Genomic DNA, 23,132 nt, shown 5'->3' with positions numbered 1-23,132 from the left:
TAAGCAGAAATCCTAGCTTTTGGTTTCTTTTAGTTCCATACTTATCTTTAATGTACATTTTGACTTGCTTCACTTTACTTAGGAGGTGTTCAGCTCATTTGCAACAACATGGTAACCAGTACAAGAGCCATTGTCAACACAGCAAGAAGCATGGTTTCAACTATTATGAAATTTCTTGACTCTGGTCCTAGCAAGGCAACAGATAGCAGTTTGAAAGCAAGAGTGCTAGCTTCTGAGCCTGATAATGCGGAAGGAATCCACAATTTTGCGCCATTAGGTTTGTAATACTTCTTTTTTTGCCTTTAGGAGACACTAGATTGCACTAAGACATACATTTTTAAAAATGTCAGTGAGGTAGGATAGTCCATAAACTTTGTACAAGGCTATTCTTAGAATCTGAATATGCTGATCAAATAATAATAATTTGTCTGCTGGCCTAGCCCAGAAGGTACTCATCCAGAGTCTGAGTACCAACAAGACTGGAGAGTGAAAAAGCCCATTTTGATTAAAATTAGTATATTGGTTTGGGGGGAGGGAGGGTTGCAGATATTGTGGGGAAGTGGCAAAAGATCCCTCCAAATTTGAGTGACGGTATCAGAAGAAACTATTACAAAATAGCTATAAAATTGCAAAAAATAAAATCATTGCGTAGTTGATAGAATGAGAGTCCGTTATGCATCTTCTACTTTAGTGTTTTCAGTAATTACCTTAAGAACAGATATGAACAGTTGTTGTCTTCAAACTTACAGAGAGCTTGTAAGTAGCTGAGATCTTGCTCTAACCACATAATATATGCTACAGATCACCTCTACATCTGTTACAAACTGCTCACTGTCAGCAGCAACTTGATGCTAAGTACACATGGTAGTGTTTGGCACTCAAATAACTCTTCCTACTCTATTCTTAAACCAGGCAGAGATAGAAGAGTAATGGTTAGTTCTGCTGGGAGCAGAGAGTGGGGACTTGCAAACCAAGGTTGAAAACTACCTTGCCAGGTTCAAAACCATGCATGTAGCAATCTTAATATTAGTTTCCTGTACTCTTTGAAAGGCCAGGGCAACAACCTTTGTGAAACCCTTTCAATGCCTCTAATGCGAGAGAGAGGGAGGGGAGCTACTTTGAACCATTTGTGACCCTACCAGTAGCTTAAGATGGACACAGAACAGGCTGTAGTATTTGAGGTAGATGTGCAAGACTGCTTTTAAGTCATGTGTACATAGAAATGTTGTGCATGTGTAGTGCTTGAAAACTGCACTTGCATAGGTGAGGTTTCCCTGGCAAGAGGGGGGCATGATAAACATGGAGATACCAAGCTGGATTCAGCCCAGCACCTTCCCCATTCTCAGCAGCTGTAGTGGGAGCTTGGTATCTAACCGGAACATTGGCCCTGGACTTTGCTAACAGGCTCCTCTCACATCTTTTTATTTTGGCTGTGGCTCTAGTAGGTTTAGGATTTTGGCTAGCATATGTCTTGCATATTTGCAAGCAAAATTGCGTTAGTTGTGTGTGCGTATATAAACTCTTTTATACAAGTTATGTACATGTATTTTAATGGAAAGACAACACAAATTAATTTAGTAATTGCAATGATTAAATCAGGTTGCAGTGTTGTAATCTACAACAAATGAATAATAGAAAAATGTTACTCTTTAGTGACTGGTAATTTGAATACTAGTAATCTGAGTTTAGAATGTGGTATTAACAATTAATATAATTGTTGCTTGAAGGTTCAATCACATCAAGCAGTCCTACTGCCCAACCTGCTGAAGTACTACTTCAGGCCACGCCTCCCCACAGAAGAGCTCGATCTGCTGCATGGTCTTACATCTTTCTACCTGAGGAAGCCTGGTGTGACCTCACAATTCACCTTCCTGCTGCAGTGCTGCTAAAAGAGATACACATCCAGCCTCATCTTGCATCCCTTGCAAGTGAGTAGATTTATTAACAATTGTGCTGAACTGAAAAACTTTTAGGATATAATTTTAGAAAAAAATGTTTTCTTTGAACATAAAAAACCTGATTTAAGAACACTAACAAAAGCCCAGCAGTTTATTAGCTTTGCTTTTATTATTGAGAATCAAATGCCATAGAATTTCTTAAGTTTTCTGTATTTTGTGCTGTTTGAATTAAGGGCAGGTCTACACTTAAAATGCAGCACCGGTGCAGCTGCGCCACTGTATTGCTTTAGTGAAGATGCTACTACGCTGATTGGAGAGCTTCTCAAATAAAAATAAATAAATGGAGATATCCCATCTCCTAGAACTGGAAGGGACCTTGAAAGGTCATCGAGTCCAGCCCCCTGCCTTCACTAGCAGGACCAAGTACTGATTTTGCCCCAGATCCCTAAGTGGCCCACCTCAAGGATTGAACTCACAACCCTGGGTTTAGCAGGCCAATGCTCAAACCACTGAGCTATCCCTCCCCCTCTCCCATTGGCATAGTTAATCCACCTCCGTGAAAGACAGTAGCTATGTCAACGGGAGAAGCCCTACTGTCGACATAGTAAGTGCTGTTTGCACCGCGGATTAGGTCGGTATAACTAAAATTTTCCACACCCCACCCTGAGCAATGTAGTTATACAACATAAGTCTGTAGTGTAGACAAAGCCTGAGTGCATGCCTTGCTGCTCTTCTAGTTCTGCCTCGCTTGTCTGATGAGAGTTGGTGTTAAGTAGGCGAGGCCCTTGCATTTCATAAGGAATCAATTTACATATTGCTTGTTTTCTAAGTTTCTGGCCCCAAATGTTAATTCTCCTGATGCCTCAGACTGGTTTCTCTGGAGCATCCTACAGGGCCTATTAAAGCCCTCGTGATGGCTGCTTTATTGTTTGTGATGTTAGACACATTCAGTTTTAATGGATTATATTCACTGACCTGATGACTGTCTCCCCCCTAGGTCCCTAATGTTGCTTCATTTATACTGGCAAAACTGCATTTTTTTGCCAGTATAGCTTATTTGCCCAGTGGGGCTGGAATAAGGTATAGCAGCAGAAGCACAGTTTTGCCAGCATAAGCTTCATACACACTTGTGATTTTAGAATACAGGTATAGCTATACCAGCAAGGTGTTCCTGGTGTAGACCTAACCTGAATAGGCAGAGCACCCTATGCCTTCTTAATTAGTTTAACGCCCAATCTTTGAAATAAAGTGCACAAATCACATTTTGGATATAGATAAAAATATGAAATTAATGTGAAACTTATGGTCGTATTTTGCCTCTCAGCCTACATGGTTTGTTAATTTTAATGATTCTGAACTCTCTCTTTTAGGCTTTGTCTACACTGCATACCTTACAACAGCGTAGCTGTGCCGCTACAGCCACGTCGTTGTAAAGTATGCTGTGTAGCCCCTCTTTGTGGCCGAGAGAGAGCTCTCCTGGCGACAAAATAAAACCATCCCCAATGAGGGGCAGTAGCTTCATCAGAGGGAGAGCATCTCCCGCTGACAAAGCGCTGTCTACACTGATGCTTTTCGTTGTTAAAAGTTTTGTCGTTCAGCAGGGTGGTTTTTTTTTTTTTTTCACACTCTTGAGCAACAAAAGTTTCAACGACAGAAGTGCAGTGTAGACATAGCCTAAGTTGGGGGAAATATTCTGATTTGTCAGTTAAAAACTGGGTACTCAAACTGACAAATGTTTTTTAAATAAAGTAGACTATCAATCACAGTTAACCCATGTGATTAACTCAAAACAAACTAACTAGGTTTTTTGTTTTTGGTTTTTTTGGGTGTTTTTTTTTTTTTTTTTTTTTTTTTGAGCGTTAATCGGACATCAGGGTGCTGTGCTTGGAGGGGAGAGGGGAGCGTCTCTGTGTACCTCCAGGGCAGGGGTCCCCCTGCTCCACTGCTGCTCCTGGGCCTCCCCTCCCCCAGTGGAGCCACCCCTAGCCAAGCTACTCCACTGCATGGGGGGGGGGGCGCTGATGTCGGGGGTGCCCATTCACCCCTCAGCGCACTCACACTCTCTCTCACACACGCTTCTCCCCCCCCCAGCGTTCAAAAATATTTAAGTAAATGGTATTCTGTTTAACAGTGTGATTAAAACTGCGATTTATTGACTATTTTTAATTTCTCGATTAATCGTGATTATTTTTTAATCATTTTACAGCCCTAAATAAAATGTTAAACCCTGTTTTCTTTCTCTGAAGCTTGCCCTTCATCAGTATCTGTTGAAGTAAGTGCAGATGGGGTGAATATGTTACCTTTGTCAACTCCTGTTATCACAAGCGGTCTCACGTATATAAAAATCCAGCTTGTAAAAGCTGAAGTGGCCTCAGCAGTTTGCCTTCGACTCCATCGCCCCCGAGATGCTAGCACGTTAGGCCTCTCTCAAATTAAATTGTTAGGCCTCACAGCCTTTGGAAACACATCATCTGCAACAGTTAACAATCCGTTCCTTCCTTCTGAAGATCAAGTGTCTAAAACAAGGTATGTTTATCAATAGTTGCAAGAAATGAGGAGAGCTATCCATGCTTTTCATCCTTTCTTTATGAAGCCTTTTATGTCTCTAAGGCAGGAGTCCCAGGTAGTGAACTGAATTCTCAGATTGTCAGCATTTTTCTCTAATCCACATCAATAGTGTCCATTTTAACTCTTTTAGAAAATTTGGGTTTTAACTTAATACAAGACAAGGAGTAAAAATAAATTTAAGAAATTAAATGTATTGCATTTTAAAGTCAACTGGTAATAAGGAATTTACTAACCTTTAGAAAAAAGGATTGATAGTTTCTATTGGAAAATTTAAGCTGCATTAGTGAGACATCATAATAGAATTTTTGGTTTGGTGGAAATTTCAAAAAAAGGAAAATTTTAATTTTGGGTTGAACTGAAAATGAAATTTTTTGAAATTTTTAGTGAATCAAAGTAAAAATTTTGAGTTGGGTCAAAACAAAACATTTCATTTCTATTTTGATAAAATTTAAGGTATTTTGTCAAAAAGCAGCGGAGGACTAGATTCACAAAACGGCATGGATGACAAGAGTTATGTAACCTTTAGCCCAATACTTAGGGAACTCACCTGGGATGTTGGAAGACTTGGGTTCAGTTCCCCCTCTATCTGATGTGGAGCTTGGGTCTCCCACCTTGCAAGAGAATGCCCCAGCCCCTGGACTAGGAAGTATTCTCTTATGGGTCCATCTCATTCTCTCCTATTGAAGTTGTTCCACTTTTTATAAATAGTCCTTGATTCAAGGGTACTTGAACTTGGATGTCTCATCCTAGGTGACTGCGCTACCCACCAGGCTATAGAGTTATTCTTACTCTTTCTCTGGCTCATTGACTATTCATTGTTATGAAGGACTAGGAATTGCCTCGATGATCCCAGGAAACTTGGGATTTTTTTCTAATACAGTTTTGATTTGAATTGGCTTTCAAATTTTAGAGTAACTTAGGTGAAGAAACAGGAAAACTAAATTTAAATTAGATACATAAAGAAGCCTTCCATAAGCAAAGTTCAAAGGATGATTGTTAACTGTGAAGCAATTTTTGTAAATTTAGAAAAGCTAAATATGCTATCCAAATTTTGCTATTACTGTTATCTTTTGTGTAATTTTAGTTCATCATGTACTATTCATGCAATTAAAAACTTTTATTTATATATATATATAGAGAGAGAGAGAGAGAGCGTGCACAAGGGTGCAGAGTTAAGTTGTCTGCAACCTCATCTTTTTCAAGTTCATTGCTTTAATGGAATTGGTTATTTGTTCAAGATAAACATTCTTGTAACAGTTTTTAATATAGGATGTTAAATTTTATATGTTTAAAAGAAAAATAATAGAAGAAACAGGCTAAATATAAACAAAATGTGTTACAAAATGTACAGCAAATGAGGTAGGGCTCCAGATCTGCTATGGCTCACTGTAATCTATGATGCATTTATCATTTTAATTTATTATAGATTTCCTGTCAAATTTCAGAATTTACCTCCTCCTGGTTCAGGCTAACTATATTAGCAGAATGATAAAATTGCATATGTAAGCACTCAAAATAATTTTTTTGTTAAAGTGCCAAAATTAAGTTGCAGGCATACCTTTAACTCTGTAACAGAACAGTCTTTAATAATGTTTGTATACTGTTGCTCTAATACAATATCATTCATTTCACCTTACAGTGCCTATTACAGTACTATCTAATCAGATATTTATACTTCTCTTCCTGTTGTACTTCCCATCTATAAAGGTGTTTACTTGACTTAAGGTTGAGATGCATCATAATTATTACATACACTAACTCATTCTAGCTTTTTTGTTTACTATTTCAGTATTGGATGGTTAAGATTATTGCATCACTGCCTCACTCACATAAGCGATTTAGAAGGAATGATGGCTAGTGCTGCAGCACCCACTGCCAATCTGTTGCAGACATGTGCTGCCTTACTGATGTCACCATACTGTGGTATGCATTCTCCAAATATTGAGGCTGTACTTGTAAAAATTGGGCTGCAGTCCACTAGAATAGGCCTAAAATTGATTGACATTCTTCTAAGAAATTGTTCCGCATCTGGGAGTGATCCTGCAGGTGAGAATGTATTGCTTTGCTTTCTTAGTTTTTCTTTATTTAAATATTTGTCATTCTAATTCTTGCAACTTCTTTTGTGGTTCATGTAAATGTGTAAGTAGTTGGTTGAAATTTACAAATTAAAGTGCAGAATCAAAATCTTAGTTGCACATCACACCATAATTTTATGTGGTATACAGTGCTGTGCTTTTGAGTGTCAATGAGGATGCTCTACCACAAGGTTCTCAAACTGGGGGTTGCAAAGTGGTTACATGGGGGTAGCGAGCTGTCAGCTCCACAGGGCTGACAGCCCCAAGCCCACATTATATTAAATTAACCCTCCCCCTTTTTTAATTTATAAGGGGGGTAACACTCAGAGACTTGCTGTGTGAAAGGGGTGACCACTACAAAAAGTTTGAAACCACTGCTCTAGTTCTTAATTATCCTTCAGTGGTACAGCAGGATTACCAGCACAAACAAACCCAGATTATAAATAAAAGAATGTAATCAGATTAAACATCAGTTTCAGCAAATCAGATAAATATGCTTGAATCCTTCAGGATACAGGAACTGTGCAATAGGACAGGTGTACATAAAATCCCAGTTGCAAACTGTGTTAAGGAATAGTTAAGGCTGAGAGTATGTCTGAGTAATTTTAAGATAAATTTCAGGAATGTTGTGATTATCACATAACTAAGCCTTGTTAAACCTAGGAAATTGAGAGTTATGGCTAAACTTACGGAAATGATTTTTTTTAACTTAACATGTTTGGATTTTTTTTTAAATTTAACCTAATTCTCAATTGCCTGCATGTAAAACTTGATTATGAAATTACTGCAACATTCCTGTTATGTTTTTACCTTGAATTACTCATTCATTAATGTACATGAACATTAAATAAACCCAAAGAGATGGTTATCCCATGATATTTCTAATGGTTAGAGGATTTAGTATCAACTTGAAATCACTTTTTAATTTCAGCTTTCAGGGTCAGAATCACCCATCCACTGTGGTTGCTTTATGCCATTCTTGTAAAACAGCCAGAGTATACTGGCTGGTAAACCTGGATTTACAGTTCCTTGGCATTGACCATGCAACCCAGAATAGTCAGAATGTACACCCAGTTTTCTCCTCTTGCCGCAAGTAAATAGGTCTGGTGAGAGAGGTAGCTTTAAAAAAAAAATTAAGTATTAATGGTCACTTTTGCTGTTTATATTTTAGCTGAATGTTTCTGTCAGCAGAGGCTAGTGTATAGATTTCTTTTCTTCAGAGAAACTCATGAGGCGTAGCCTGCTTTAAAAATGGCTGCCATCTCCTATTCTGAATAGGATTTAAGTCACATCCTGTCCTTGTTAACATGCCCTGTTTCAAAATGGCCACCAAATCTCATTGTTCCCAGTAGAAGGGAAGCTAAGCTGCTGTAAGGTAAGATGACAGTGTTCCCTATCCTGTCAGGAAGTGAAGAAGAGCACTGTGAGGAGCAGGTTATGGTGGTGGGCAGTTTTGCTGAGAATATCCTGTGGTCTTAGTCTCATGGAGAGCAATAATCTCAAAATGGATACCTAACTGAGGACTGCAAGTAGTCTCAGTATTACTGAGAGCAATAGAATGTGTCAGCCATTTTGGAAGAGGGAATATCTTCATTAAATTTCCTGAAGAAACTCTATTATGAAGAATAACAACAAGAAATTACCATCACTACTTTAAAAAATCATTAAATATGATATGCGCACAAGATTTTAATGAGTTTTAACTATATGGGAAGTTTAAAGAATGGTATTCCACTTCAGAGGTAACTTAGAACAAAGTCTGACTAAATTGTAAAGAACCAATTTTTAATAGATAAATTAATGAATTTCTCAGAACACTTTCTGAGTACTCACAGGTGGTATGGGGGAAGACATGTGGCATTCTTTATATATTGAGATTGAATCCTTGCTTTAAATGCAAAAGTCAACTCAATCCTAGTATTGAGTTATAATACACTTGCTTCCGTAATTGTGTCCCACGTGCACTTTTAAAAACAAAAAAATTAAATGAGTACTTTTACTGTTAATTTTTTTCCTTTTGTGTGTGTGTGTGGCAAGATTTGAATAGCCCTTTACTTTTTGGAAGACTGAATGGCCTGTCTTCTGACTCTACAATAGACATTCTCTATCAGCTGGGAACAACTCAGGACCCTGGAACAAAGGACAGGTAAAATAATTATTTGAATTGTTAATGTCTTTAAGTATTAAAATTGTTTAAAAATGGATTACTTAGTGTTTTCTCATTATGCTAAAACATACTTTTCTTGTATCCACTTTGAAATATCCCATGAGCACAGAACTATAAAGAAACTTCTAGTTTTGCATTTTACCTATCTTTGCATTCTCTTCAAAGAATGCTTAGTAAACTGGGCACAAGAAAATATACTTTTTAATATGGCTAAACGTAAATGTATGCATCTTGGAACAAAGAATATAGCCATACTTATAGGATGGGAGACACTATCCTGGGAGTCAGTGACATGGAAAAAAATTTGGGGGTCATGGTGGATAATAAGTTGAACATGAGCTCCCATTGTGATGTTGTGGCCAAAGAACTAATGCGATGCTTGGATGCAGTGAAATCTCGAATAGGACTGGAGAGTTTTTATTTTACCTCTGTATTTGGCACTTGTGCCGCTGCTGCTGGAATACTTTGTCCATTTTTGGTGCCTACCATTTAAGAAGGATAGTTGATAAATTGGAAAGGGTTCAGAGAAGAGTCATGATACTGATTAAAAAATTAGAAAATATACCCTACGGTAATGGACTCAAAGAGCTCATTCTGTTTAGCTTAACAAAGAGAAGTGACTTGATTACTGTCTGAGTATCTACATGAAGAGTAAATATTTAATAATGGGCTCTTCAATCTACCAAATAAAGGTGTAACACATCCAGTAGCTTGAAGCTGAAGCTAGACAAATTCAGACTGGAAATAAGGTGTACATTTTTAACAGTGAAAGTAATTAATCATTGGAACAATTTTACCAAGGGTTGTGATGGATTCTCCATCATTGACACTTTTTAAATCCAAGATTGAATGTTTTTTCTGAAAGATCTGCTCTAGGAATCATTTTGGGGAAGTTCTATGGCCTGTGTTATTTAGGAGGTCAGAATAGATGATCAGTGGTCGCTGCTGGTCTTGGAATCTATGAATCTGTGAAACCCCTTTCTTCCTTCTGCTTAAATTAGCTATTACTTACAGGTGTTTAGGTAATTGTTCTTCCGTACTGGTAAGGCTGCAATAGCTCTGTTGCTTCCCCTGCATTCTGCTCCCAAAGTTTAACAGTTTAAGAGTTTTTCCCCCATACACTGTGTAGTTATAAAATTACAAATATTTACAATTTAAAACATAAATTTTAAAATCACTTGTTCTTCTAATTATTGCCAATCCTGAATTAAGTCTTCTGTGGTTCTCCTGCAATGGTTAGTGACATCCCAGGTATTACAAATGGTGCAGGAAATGTGAAATTTGAGAAACTGCAACATGAATTCAATTTGTGGCAGATCAGTATGAGATCCCAACTTTAAAAAAAAAAAAAATCAAGTTCTGCCGTTAATGAACCTTGGGAAACATAAGATTTGTAGTTTACCTTCAATATTGGTTTAAAGAAATAGATAAGTGTAAATTATTTTGGGGCAGATAGTTGATCTGTCTTATAGGTTCCAACTGCTGATTGATCTTCTGTTATAATATGCTACGTGCTTTTGCCTTCTAGAATTCAAGCCCTGCTGAAGTGGGTCAGTGATTCTGCAAGAGCAGCTGCCATGAAAAAAAATGTCCGCATCAGTTACATCTGCCCAAACAGCTCAACAAGAGAGTATGGTCTATTGATGCCATCTCCTTCCCATTTGCACTGTGTAGCAGCAATTTTGTGGCATAGCTATGAGCTACTTGTAGAATATGACTTACCAGCATTGCTGAACAGAGAGCTCTTTGAGTAAGTAATGCAAGTAAAATATTTCACTATATGCAGTCTATAACTTCTGTTTTTCATTTATTAAAAGATGATAGGCATTTTGCTGTTTCCATGTGCAGTAATAGTGGAATACTAATTTATTTGGTGCTTAATATATTATGCTTAATGAAAAGGTACTGTACTACAGAGAAAGCCAGTGAGATGACTATAAATAACATGATATTTTAAAATTATTTGGTAGTAACTGTAATAGGTGACCAAATTATTCACTTTTGTGGCCTTAATTTTTAATATACAGCATTTCTGAAACTTATTAAACAATTTATATGTTTTTATAGCTATTATCAAGATCCAACATTTGTTTTCATTTCTGGGGCCACGGTTCATGTAAAACAATGTAGAAATATTTTAGTGCAATTGCAGTATAGTAAATCTCCAATATTAAGAAGATTCAGTTTCTCAAGGAGCCATATCCTTATATTTAAAACAAGAAATGAAATTTTACATTTTAATTAGTGAACTAAATTTTTGCTATAGTTGACATTTTAAAATGGAAAAGCTAGAAAATGTTCTTTTGTGGACAGCCCAAGTAATCAAGTTGGAATTCAGCGTACCTGTTTAGCCAGACCATGCCTGAGTTGCTGATTACAATAACCATTTATTTCAGGATTATCTTCAAATTTAAAAACCTAATTAATATGATCAGAATTTTAAAAAACAAAGTAAGTGTTCTCTTGGCTAGCAACCACAATATGTTGGGTAATGTACAAGCAGAAAGGAAGACACAGTAGTTTGAAAAGCTGTAGCAGGACTGGATGTAATGAAGTTTCTCAGTTGAGGAACATAATTACTAGAAGTGTGTCTATCCCATAGGCTGGGTCCAGTCCATGCATGACAGGAGTACATATTGGAAACTGTATTTTGGCAACTAACCATATAATTTGATTGGTTTAATGTCCTAGTAAATTGGGGGGAAGCAGCAGATGTGACATATCTTGATTTTAGTAAGGCTTCTGACATAGTCCCACATGACATTCTCATAAGCAAACTAGGAAAATGTGGTCTAGATGGAATTACTGTAATTACTGCACAACTGGTTGAAAAGCATACTCAGAGTAGTTCTCAACGGTTTACTGTCAAACTAGGAGGAAACGTATCTAATGGGGTCCTGCAAGGGTCTGTCCTGGGTCTGGTAGTATTGATCATTTTCATTAATGAATAGGATAGTGGAGTGGAGAGTATGCACTCATTATCCTACTCATTAGGGAGTAGGAGGTATTGCATGCACTTTGAAGGACATGATTACAATTCAAAACAGTCCTGACAAATTAGAGAATTGGTCTGAAATCAGTAAGATTAAATTCAATAAAGACAAGTGCAAAGTCCTACACTTAGGAAGGAAAAATCAAATGTATAAATACAAAATGAGGAATAACTGGCTAGGATGAGAGAACCTGGCTAGGCTTCCCCAGACCCAGCCCATGGCTCCCGCAGTTATCTCCTCCTCTTCCTTAAGGGTAAGTCATAGAATCATAGAATATCAGGGTTGGAAGGGACCTTAGGGGGTTGGACTAGATGATCTCCTGCTCAAAGCAGGACCAATTCCCCAGACAGATTTTTTTTTTTGCCCCAGATCCCTAAATGGCCCCCTCAAGGATTGAACTCTCAACTCTGGGTTTAGCAGGCCAATGCTCAAACCACTTTGCTATCCCTCCTCCATCAGTCTTCTTCTGATGCCAGGTAATGTAGCTGGTAATGTAGCTCAAGCTATCCTGCAGTGTTGAAGGCTCAATGTTCAAGCACTACAGATTATCACAATTTTGGGTGTGGAGGTGTTAGCTGCATATAATTAATTTTTACTGCTTTCCTTTAAAAAAAACAAAACCAAACAAAAAACCCTATGTTAAAATAGCTGCAAAGTCAAGTACTCAGAAGTTAGGAAATGCTAATTTTATGATTGCCTGTGCAATTTAATTCAGACTTCTTGTTCATATGCACTCTGAACTTCTTTAATCACATGGCCACATACTATTTCCCCCCCACACAAGACCCCACCTATTGGCTTATAAGTAGCTATTTAAACTTGGAAATAATACAAAATTTCATAGGGAGTCAATGTAAGAAAATTGATGTAGCTGTGTTTTAGTCAATTAGGTCCTTATAAGAACACAGGGGTTATCCTCTAGGTCAGTGTATCTCAATCTTTTTGATACCAGGGACCGCCTTGCTGCCTTCCTCAACTCTGTCAGGGAGATCTCAGGGACCAGCACCCGTCCATGGACTGGTCATTTAGAAACATTGCTCTAGGTAATTTACAGCTGTAAGAACTTAAAAACAAAAAATTGCGTTAAATTTTGAAAAATTAAAACTGAGTAACTGAAAAGTCTGTCTTGTTGCCAGGTTTAGTGCATTAGTTAATATTCTAGAGACTAGTAAGAAGTTGTTTACAAAACATGAGTACACCTTATTTATAGACTTTAAAATGCAGCTGTTTTTTTATATGTCTTTGGGTACATATACGTATAATTCTAAACTACAAATTCTTCTTCAAGTACTGGTCCATATGTGTATTCGACTATGGGCGCATATTTTCTCCATGCGCACAGAGTCAGAATTCTTTGAAAGTAGTGTCTGTTGGTCTGTCCATGAGACTTTGGTTTCCTCATGCCTCCAACTGAGGAGATAAAGGGCAGAGCAGACCAACCGTCTTTCCAGCTCCTTCTTACAGCTGCATGGCCTGGGTCAGACCCTCTAGTGTCTGGAGCTTCATCTTCTTCTTTATTGTTCAGTCTGCATATATGTGGTATGTATAGTTTGTGAATAGTTTAGAATTTCACTCTATAGTTTTAGTTACATTTTAGCGTTCATCTATCCCAACCTTCTCCTTCCTGGTATCCTGTTACGGGTATTGGACTCCAGGCTTTGAAATCTGTGCTTCTTGCCCACAATCCTTCTCAGTCAGCGAAAACCATCAATGCTGCCTATACTTCCTCAGTGAAGCTCGTATCGTGGCAAGGTGCGGTATCTGCCACACTTTGCCCAGTTGTACCCTTGAAGAGCACACATTTTGTCTCAAAAAGCACCTCAGAGAGCGAGCTAGTCATGAAGCGGCAGTCGGACTCAGGCTAGGCCCCACCTCTTCCCATACATCAGCCTGACTCAGCAAAGAATGTGCCTCCTGCCACAAGGTCCAGCTTAGGAGCAAGGGAATCTACTCCCACAGATCCCAAGTCGGGGTCTTATTGGGATGATGTGGAGCACTCTCATAAACATAAGAGCAGGTCATTCTCTAAATCCACTTCAGAGAAATCCGATTCAACCATGCCTAAGCCGAGCAAGTCTTCCTGCTCAGCCCATGAGGATTTAGAACATCCTAAGTCTGAGTCATGACAAGAAGTCCTACAAATCCAGGGCTCTGTCGGTACAGGACCGCACTCTGGCAGCAACCATACCTCCGGTACCAATCACAGACTTTAAGATCAGAAGAGACCATTATGATCGTCTAGTCTGACCTCCTGCACAACTCAGGCCACAGAATCTCACCCACCCACTCCTGTATCAAACCCCTAACCTATGTCTGAGCTATTGAAGTCCTCAAATCGTGGTTTAAAGACTTCAAGGTGCAGAGAATCCTCCAGCAAGTGACCCGTGCCCCACGCTGCAGAGAAAGGCGAAAAACCCCCAGGGCCTCTGCCAATCTGCCGTGGAGGAAAATTCCTTCCTGACCCCAAATATGGCAATCAGCTAAACTCTGAGCATGTGGGCAAGACTCACCAGCCAGACACCCAGGAAAGAATTCTCTGTAGTAACTCAGATCCCACCCCACCTAACATCCCATCATGGGCCATTGGCCATATTTTACCACAAAGATCAATTTATTGCCAAAATTAGGCTATCCCATCATACCATCCCCTCCATAAACTTATCAAGCTTAGTCTTGAAGCCAGATATGTCTTTTGCCCCCACTGCTCCCCTTGGAATGCAGTTCCAGAACTTCACTCCTCTGATGGTTAGAAACCTTGGGCTACTTGCAAATCTAAACTTCCTGATGGCCAGGTTATATACATTTGTTCTTGTGTCCACATTGGTACTGAGCTTAAATAATTCCTCTCCTTCCCTGGTATTTATTCCTCTGATATATTTATAGAGGACAATCATATCTCCCCTCAGCCTTCTTTTGGTTAGGCTAAACAAGCCAAGCCCTTTGGGTCTCCTTTCATAAGACAGGTGTTCCATTCCTCGGATCATCCTAGTAGCCCTTCTCTCTACCTGTTCCAGTTTGAATTCATCCTTAAACATGGGAGACCAGAACTGCACACAGTATTCCAGATGAGGTCTCACCAGTGCCTTGTATAACGGTACTAACACCTCCTTATCTCTACTGGAAATACCTCGCCTGATGCATCCCAAGACCGCATTAGCTTTTTTCACGGCCATATCACATTGGCGGCTCATAGTCATCCTGTCATCAACCAATACTCCGAGGTCCTTCTCCTCCTCTGTTACTTCCAACTGATGCGTCCCCAGCTTCTAACAAAAATTCTTGTTGTTAATCCCTAAATTCATGACCTTGCACTTTTCACTATTAAATTTCATCCTATTACTATTACTCCAGTTTACAAGGTCATCGAGATCTTCCTGTATGATATCCCGGTCCTTCTCTGTATTGGCAATACCTCCCAGCTTTGTGTCATCCGCAAACTTTATTAGCACATTCTCACTTTTTGTGCCAAGGTCAGTAATAAAAAGATTGGTCCCCAAACTGATCCCTGAGGAACTCCACTAGTAACCTCCCTCCAGCCTGACAGTTCACCTTTCAGTATGACCCGTTGTAGTCTCCCCTTTAACCAGTTCTTTATCCACCTTTCAATTTTCATATTGATCCCCATCTTTTCCAATTTAGCTAATAATTCCCCATGTGGAACCGTATCAAATGCCTTACTGAAATTGAGGTAAATTAGATCCACTGCATTTCCTTTGTCTAAAAAAATCTGTTACCTTCTCAAAGAAGATCAGGTTGGTTTGGCACGATCTATCTTTTGTAAAACCATGTTGTATTTTGTCCCAATTACCATTGACCTCCATGTCCTTAACTACTTTCTCCTTCAGATTTTTTTCCAAGACCTTGCATACTACAGATGTCAAACTAACAGGCTTTTAGTTACCCGGATCACTTTTTTTCCTTTCTTAAAAATAGGAACTATGTTAGCAATTCTCCAGTCATATGGTACAAGCCCTGAGTTTACAGATTCATTAAAAATTCTTGCTAATGGGCTTTCAATTTCATGTGCTAGTTCCTTCATTATTCTTGGATGAAGATTATCTGGGCCCCCGATTTAGTCCCATTAAGTTGTTCGAGTTTGGCTTCTACCTTGGATGTGGTAATATCTACCTTCATATCCTCGTTTCCATTTGTCATCCTACCATTATCCCTAAGCTCCTCATTAGCCTCATTAAAGACTGAAGCAAAGTATTTGTTTAGATATTGGGCCATGCCTAGATTATCCTTAACCTCCACTCCATCCTCAGTGTTTAGCGGTCCCACTTTTTCTTTCTTTGTTTTCTTCTTGTTTATATGGCTATAGAACCTTTTCTATTGGTTTTAATTCCCTTGGCAAAGTCCAACTCTACATGGCTTTTGGCCTTTCTCACTTTATCCCTACATGTTCTGACCTCAATAAGGTAGCTTTCCTTGCTGATCACTCCCATCTGCCACTCCTTGTAGGCTTTCTGCTTTTTCTTAATCACCTCTCTGAGATGCTTGCTCATCCAGCTTGGTTTACAATTCCTGCCTATGAATTTTTTCCCCTTTCTTGGGATAGAGGCTTCTGATAATTTCTGCAACTTTGACTTGAAGTAATTCCAGGCCTTCTCCTGCCTTTAGATGTAGAAGTTCTTCAGTCCAATCCACTTCCCTAACTAATTTCCTTAATTTTTTAAAGTTAGCCCTTTTGAAATCAAAAACCCTAGTTACAGATCTATTTGTTTATCCTTCCATTTAGTTTGAACTGAATTAGCTCATGATCGCTCGAACCAAGGTTGTCCCCTACAACCATTTCTTCTATGACGTCCTCACTACTCACCAAAACCAAATCTAAAATGGCATCCTCTCTTGTTGATTCAGCAACTACTTGGTGAAGGAATCCATCAGCTATCGCATCCAGAAAAATCTGAGCCCTATTATTATTACTAGCACCTGTCCTCCAGTCTATATCTGGGAAGTTAGTCTCCCATGATCACACAATTCCCATTACTATTTACTTCATTAAAAACATTAAAGAGGTCTCTATCCATATCCAAATCAGATCTTGGTGGTCTATAGCACACTCCAAGCACTATCCCGGGGGAGGCTCTAGTAGCTTTCTTCTCCAATCCATTCCATCGCTTCTTATTTCAGACCATCTGAACTATGCCTTCCCTCCCTTGCCATTCCTAACACAGGTCTTACAGAAAATTCGACATGCCAAGCCACAAGTCATCCTTATTGCCCTTATTGTCTCCTATGCATGTCATCTTGGTCGTTGATCAACATTCCACCCTTTTCCAATCTCCTGACTCATGGGAAGGGCAGAATCAAACATTCCACTCCCTAAGTACTGCATCTCAAGCCTGGGTTTTTGGATGGGTGTCAACTCTAGAATGTTCATGCTCTTAAGCAGTACGAAATCTTTTCTGTTATTGGCATCCTATCTTCTCTCTTGTCAAAGTGACCAGTCTCTCCATTAACTCTTTACAGGTCCACCTGGCAACACTCAGTGCGTACCACCCACCTTCACAGGGATATTCAGTTTTTGCTTACCTAGTGACTAGCTGATTTTGGAAATCAGAACCTTTCCACCAGTCAGGAAACCTTCTCCTCAATGGAACTTAAACCCTGTTCTTTTGGTACTTACTAAACCTCTTTTCAAACCACTAGCTGCACGTTCCGTGTCTCTCCTATCTATGAAGGTTGCATTCCTTGTGACCATCACCTCAGCCAGGAGGGCCTGGAGCACAGACGGCAGATCTACTTTATACCATGTTCCATAAAGACAGTCTCATTGGATTTATATCCTAAGTTCACTCCACCCAAGTAGTTTCAGAGTTTCACCTTAACCAGTCAATCCACTTACCTGTTTTTTATCCGAAACACTCATCCGAAGAGAAGGAGTCTTCATGCCAGGACTTAAATTCAGCGGGAGCCCACCGGAGCAGAGCTCTGATAAATATTTCAAATCCACAGGAGCCCTTGGCGTGCCCTCTCCCCCCCTCCCCCGGGGCTATAGCCTGGAGAATTTAGAGAGTATAAGCCCTGCTTCATGCCCTTGATGTACGGCAAGCCTTACATCTGAAAAGGCCACAGCCAATCAGAATATCACCAACACTGGTCCTTGCTGTAGCAGAATGAGTCCGAGGTCAAACTATATCCTCTCAGAGGATCTCTAAATGGATCGTGAGCTGTGTGTTCTGCTGTCATTTGTCACATCTTTCTCCCCATTATGGGATGAGGGCTCGTTGTACAAGAGCACAATCGTATGGCTTCAAGAAATACTTTTGACACTTGAAAAGCAGTATATGGAGTTCCTTTCACACATTCATGAGACATTATGTTCTAGCACTGAACTACTTCCCTGATGCATCCTTTGGGACAGCGGTCCTTCAGATGGTTCTGCTGCTTGCATCTTTGCACCCTTCTCCTACTTAAGTACTGTTTTACAATCACCCACAGTGGAACACACACAGGGACCAGCACTCAAAGTGAAAGTTACTTAACTTATAGTAACTGAAAGTTCTTTGAGATGTGTGGTCCCCATCTGTATTCCATTACCCACCCTCTTTCCCCTCTGCTTCAGATCATAACAGGATTTTTTGTCGAGAAGGAACTGGAAAGATGGTTGGTCCATTCAGCCCCTTATCTCCTCAGTTGCAGGCATAGACCGAAGGATGCTGCTTTCAAAGAATTCTCTAACTCTGGGTGCATGGAGCACATACCTACCCACAGTGGAATACAGAGTGTCTCAAAGAACCTCCAGTTACTATAAGTAGGGCCCTACCAAATTCACAGCCGTGAAAATCACGTCACGGACCGTGAAATCGGTCTTTTATGTACTTTTACCCTATACTATACAGATTTCACAGGGGATATCAGCATTTCTCAAACTGGGGGTCCCAACCCAAAAAGGGGGCATGGGGGTGTCTCAAGGCTATTGTAGGGGGGTTGTAGTATTGCCTCCTTTACTTCTGCATTGCCTTCAGAGCTAGGTGGCTGGAAAGTGGTGGCTGCTGGCTGAGAGCCCAGCTCTGAAGGCAGCGCCGCAGCAGTAAAGGTAGTAATACCATACCATGCCATCCTTATTTCTGCACTGCTGCTAACAGTGGCGCTGCCTTCAGAGCTGGGCTCTTAGTCAGCAGCTGCAGAGCTTCCTGCAGCCGGGGAAGGTTCCTGGAGCTGGGTCTGACATGGCCCCGGGAGTGGCCTCTGCAGGGGAAGAGGAAGTCCTGTCCCTCACTAGCCTGTCCAGGACCAGCAGTTAGACCTGACATACAATAGGAGCCCTCAGCCAGGGCACCCACAGCTCTGCCCTTCCCTGGCTCTGGGCCCAGTGCCCTGGTATTTGGGAGTTAAAGGTGCCTTGGGCTGGTTGTGTGTGTCTCTGTCTGTCTGTGTGAGAGAGAGCGGGGGAGGTGACCATGGACCCCTCCGCCCCCCAACCACGGCACCCTGGGCGCTCGCTCACCTATAAGGCCAGCCCTCCCCCCCAGAAAAGTGAGGACCCCCCAGACTGTGCCACCCTCACTGTTGTTGGCGGCAGTGCTGCCTTCAGAGTCGGGCGCCCAGTCAGTAGCTGCTGATCTACGGCTGCCCAGCTCTGAAGGCAGCGCTATCGCCAGAAACAGCGCAAAAGTAAGGGTGGCAATACCGTGACTCCCCCCATGACTCCTTTTTGTGTTGGGAGCCCCACGGCTACACCACTGTGAAATTTCACATTTAAGTATCTGAAACTGTGAAATTTATTATTTTTAAAATCCTATGACTGTGAATTTGGTAGGGCCCTAACTATAAGTTAAGTCATTTTCTCATATGTTGACCAACGTCAGCATAACTAAATAGACTCAGTCCAGGTAAATCTGCACATAAATCTCCCACAATCATCCTCATACATAAGCCTCAATGCACAGGGCATTGTATAAAGCCCATCTGTAACGCCAGCAGACTTGGAGTCTGGATTAACAGAAAAGGAGTCCTAGAATTGAGCCCTTCCTCTGTTAAGAGCATATTGCCTTTACTCACCACACATTGAAATCTCTGAACTGTTATCAAGATGATTAGATCTGATTTCAATTGTCATGGCACAGGATAGTGAGAGAGTCTTTCTCTCTAGTAACTGGTACCATAAGTCTGAAATACTAAGGAGATAAGTCAATAATACCACCGCCATTTTAAAGTACAAAATGGATCTCATGACAGATTATATTAATCCAAAATTATTTATCTTCTTTATATTTTCGTTTATTTTTCTAAAATCTTTTAATTTGGTTGTTTTTCATCAAGCCTTAACTTTTTCTCTTAAATTTCTCCTGTGATTTTTGTTGTTGTTGTTTCCATTTGTTCTCTTCTTCCCCGCCCCCCCTCCTTTCCATTTTAATGTTTTTATTTTGGTGCATAAATACTACTTTGTTATTTTTAAGGCACCAAACAACCTAGATGGAAAAGGATACTTTCTCTTTTCATTTATTATGAAATTGCCTAGAGCATTTCAGTTGGACAGGACTTGGCAGTGACTATTTAGCAAGCATGTGATTGGTGATCAAAGAGGAAAAATGATTATAGAATCTCACTAAGCCACCAGTTATGCAGGCTACTAGTTGAACAGTGTTTTCCCTTAGATATCTGACACCTAATTGAGCGTATCATCCTTCAGGGTAGACATGAAATAAATCCTCCATCTATGACAGGAGTAAAAGTGGGCTCTGATTTCAATTTGTAGGTAGTTGAAATTATCCCTACCCAATAAGATCTGAAATGCTAATACTGAAATGGGATCTAGAGTATATCTACCTATGTGAAGAGTCAGATCACTTTAGGCACGAGTGTGCTGTAGTGTGAGAGATATTGAAACTCAGCTATGCTTTTTTAAAATAATTTGTCTACTTTGAAATAAATTATGTAAGTAATTAGTGATACAGTCCAGTGGTGTACTAATGGCATTTTCAAAAGTGGATGAGTAATTTAGGAGCACAAGTCCCATTGACTTCCTTTACCATTAAAGGCAGCTCTTCTTTGACTGCAGACAAACTACAGGATATGCATTCTTTTGAGTGGTTCTAGAAGAATAATTGCATAGGTTTACTTTTATTAAATTGTACCCTATTTTCAATTGTAATTTTCTTCAGAAGAGCACTGAGAGTGGGGGTACGTAGAAAACTTCATTACGCTAAATCTACGTTACACTATTTTTCATTCTTTTATCCTAGAAGTTGTTTAGATGGTGCTTGAATAGAGAGAGTTATAAAATGTCCTGGGAACTTACTAAAATACTTTGAGATCTTTAAACCGCTTAATTGCAAAGTTCTTCACAAAGGTGGGTTACCTTATCCCCATATTTACGCGTTGCGTTATTAAGGTCACAGTTTGTTCAAGGTTGCATGACCTAAATGGTACAGTTGCATGACCTGGGTCTCTTGATTTACAGCCCTCGTCTTCAATCTACTAGATAATAGCTGTATTAAATATATCCTAAAGAAATAAATTCAAATATAGTGATTTTTATGCAGTGTCCAGATTATGCTGTGATATCAAGTAGGCTAACATTCTCAGATATTTGTTAGTTAAAAAAAGTTCTACAAACCTCTGAATATAGTAGCATAATTAAACTCATGTATAGTATCTTTGGAAAGCATTTTTATTAACTTTTGACTAACAAGAGAAAACGAGTGGCAAATTTTTGTTTTGGTGTGACTTTTTCTTCTTTTTTCTCCTTCTCCTCTAGGTCACTCTTTAACTGGTCAATGTCTCTTCCCTGCAACATGGTTTTGAAGAAAGCTGTTGATAGTTTGCTTTGCTCAATGTGCCACATCCACCCAAATTACTTTTCCTTACTCATGGGCTGGATGGGTATTACCCCTCCTCCAATGCAGTGTCAACATAGACTGTCTATGACGGATGACAGCAAAAAACAGGACCTTAGTTCATCTTTAACAGATGACTCTAAAAATGCACAAGCACCTCTTGCACTAACAGAGTCTCACTTGGCTACCCTTGCTGCCTCATCTCAGTCTCCCGAAGCTATCAAGCAATTATTGGACTCAGGTTTGCCCTCTCTCCTTGTAAGAAGTCTTGCTAGTTTCTGCTTTAACCATACTTCCAGCTCTGACTGCGCTTCTCAATCTGTGGATATTACCCAGGATAGACTCAGGAGACATCATGTTCCACAGCACTTTAATAAAATGCCGATCACGGCAGACCTAGTTGCTCCTGTACTCAGGTTTTTGACAGAAGTTGGTAACAGCCACATCATGAAGGATTGGTTGGGTGGTTCTGAAGTCAATCCACTGTGGACAGCACTTTTATTTCTGTTGTGCCATTCTGGTGCCACTTCTGGAGGACACAGTGTGGTAGCGCAACAGACCAGTGCAAGATCTACTTTGCTTTCTTCAACGGCAGGAACAGGACTGACCACTCAGCAAAGGACCGCAATTGAAAATGCAACCGTTGCATTCTTTTTACAGTGCATCTCCTGCCATCCTAATAACCAGAGGCTGATGGCACAGGTAAAAGAGCAAAACCTTAATCTGTAACTTTTATTATTTTTAAGTGTAAATTTAGTTGGTACAAGATTTGAGAACATAAGCTTTTGTGGCTTAAATTTTACACAGGAAAAAATAGCGTATTGGATGATTAAGGGATGTGAATGTAGATTCTGCAGTATATTTTGTTTTATTTGTAGATTTGATTCTTTAATATGCCATTTAACGGAGACGGTTTTGCATCATGAAATATTAGCACATTGCGCTTTGTTTGATGGAAGAGAGATTAATTCTTCTGCCCGCTAGTACAATATTCAGTATGGCACATGGGGCTCTGTTTTGTCACTTACATTAAAGTGCATTTCTGTTTTGCTAACTCACTATAAGAATGGCACCTTGGTCGTGTGTTTGTAAATCAAATTTGCCCAATTGTGCACTTTTAATCTGGAATCCGAAGATAAAACTGGGTGTGTTTTTCTCTCTCATTAATAAAAACACTTTGCAGAGATGCTTGAGCAACTTTATTGCTTTCAGTGCAGTTGATTGCTGCACAGGTAACAGAAAGCAGAATGTGGCGTTGCATTTGGAATTCTGTTAACATATTGAGAAGAATGGAATTGCAGCAGATGCTCTTTAGTAGCAACATACCGGTGCCCTTTTGCTATATTGCGCCCCCAAGTGACTGTTGCTGTTACGGGGAGTGTCGACAATTCACAGTAGGGAAAGTGTTCCCAGGGGAAATGTTGCTCGTAAGCGGTGGTTGCTCTTATAAGATGATGCTGCAAACAAGCATCTACTGTAGTTCATGTCCTCTTAGCCGTTAGCTCTGCAGTGCCAACAGGAGGAAAACATATAAAAAAAAAAAAAAAAAAAAGCCTTAATTTTTATCTGTAAATTAAGTCTGAATACATACTAGGATCAGATAAATTGAGTAAGAAGAGGCCATTTCCAGAGAAGAACTTCACCCC

General features: G+C 39.8%; 1 protein-coding gene across 1 annotated transcript in view; it reads left to right on the top strand.

The window, feature by feature from the left end:
* BIRC6 (baculoviral IAP repeat containing 6) overlaps positions 1–23,132 on the top strand; it is a 330,062-nt gene that overhangs the window by 159,874 nt on the left and 147,056 nt on the right. Inside the window, 7 exon segments of the mRNA XM_024194786.2 lie at positions 83–277; positions 1,728–1,928; positions 4,145–4,424; positions 6,256–6,512; positions 8,579–8,687; positions 10,237–10,458; positions 21,408–22,188. Coding sequence (XP_024050554.2) covers positions 83–277; positions 1,728–1,928; positions 4,145–4,424; positions 6,256–6,512; positions 8,579–8,687; positions 10,237–10,458; positions 21,408–22,188 — 2,045 coding nt within the window.

The sequence above is a fragment of the Terrapene carolina genome, unplaced genomic scaffold (assembly GCF_002925995.2).
Source record: "Terrapene carolina triunguis isolate 2854851 unplaced genomic scaffold, T_m_triunguis-2.0 Scaffold85, whole genome shotgun sequence".
Classification (NCBI taxonomy): domain Eukaryota; kingdom Metazoa; phylum Chordata; order Testudines; family Emydidae; genus Terrapene; species Terrapene triunguis.
This window is presented reverse-complemented; position numbering and strand designations above follow the sequence as displayed.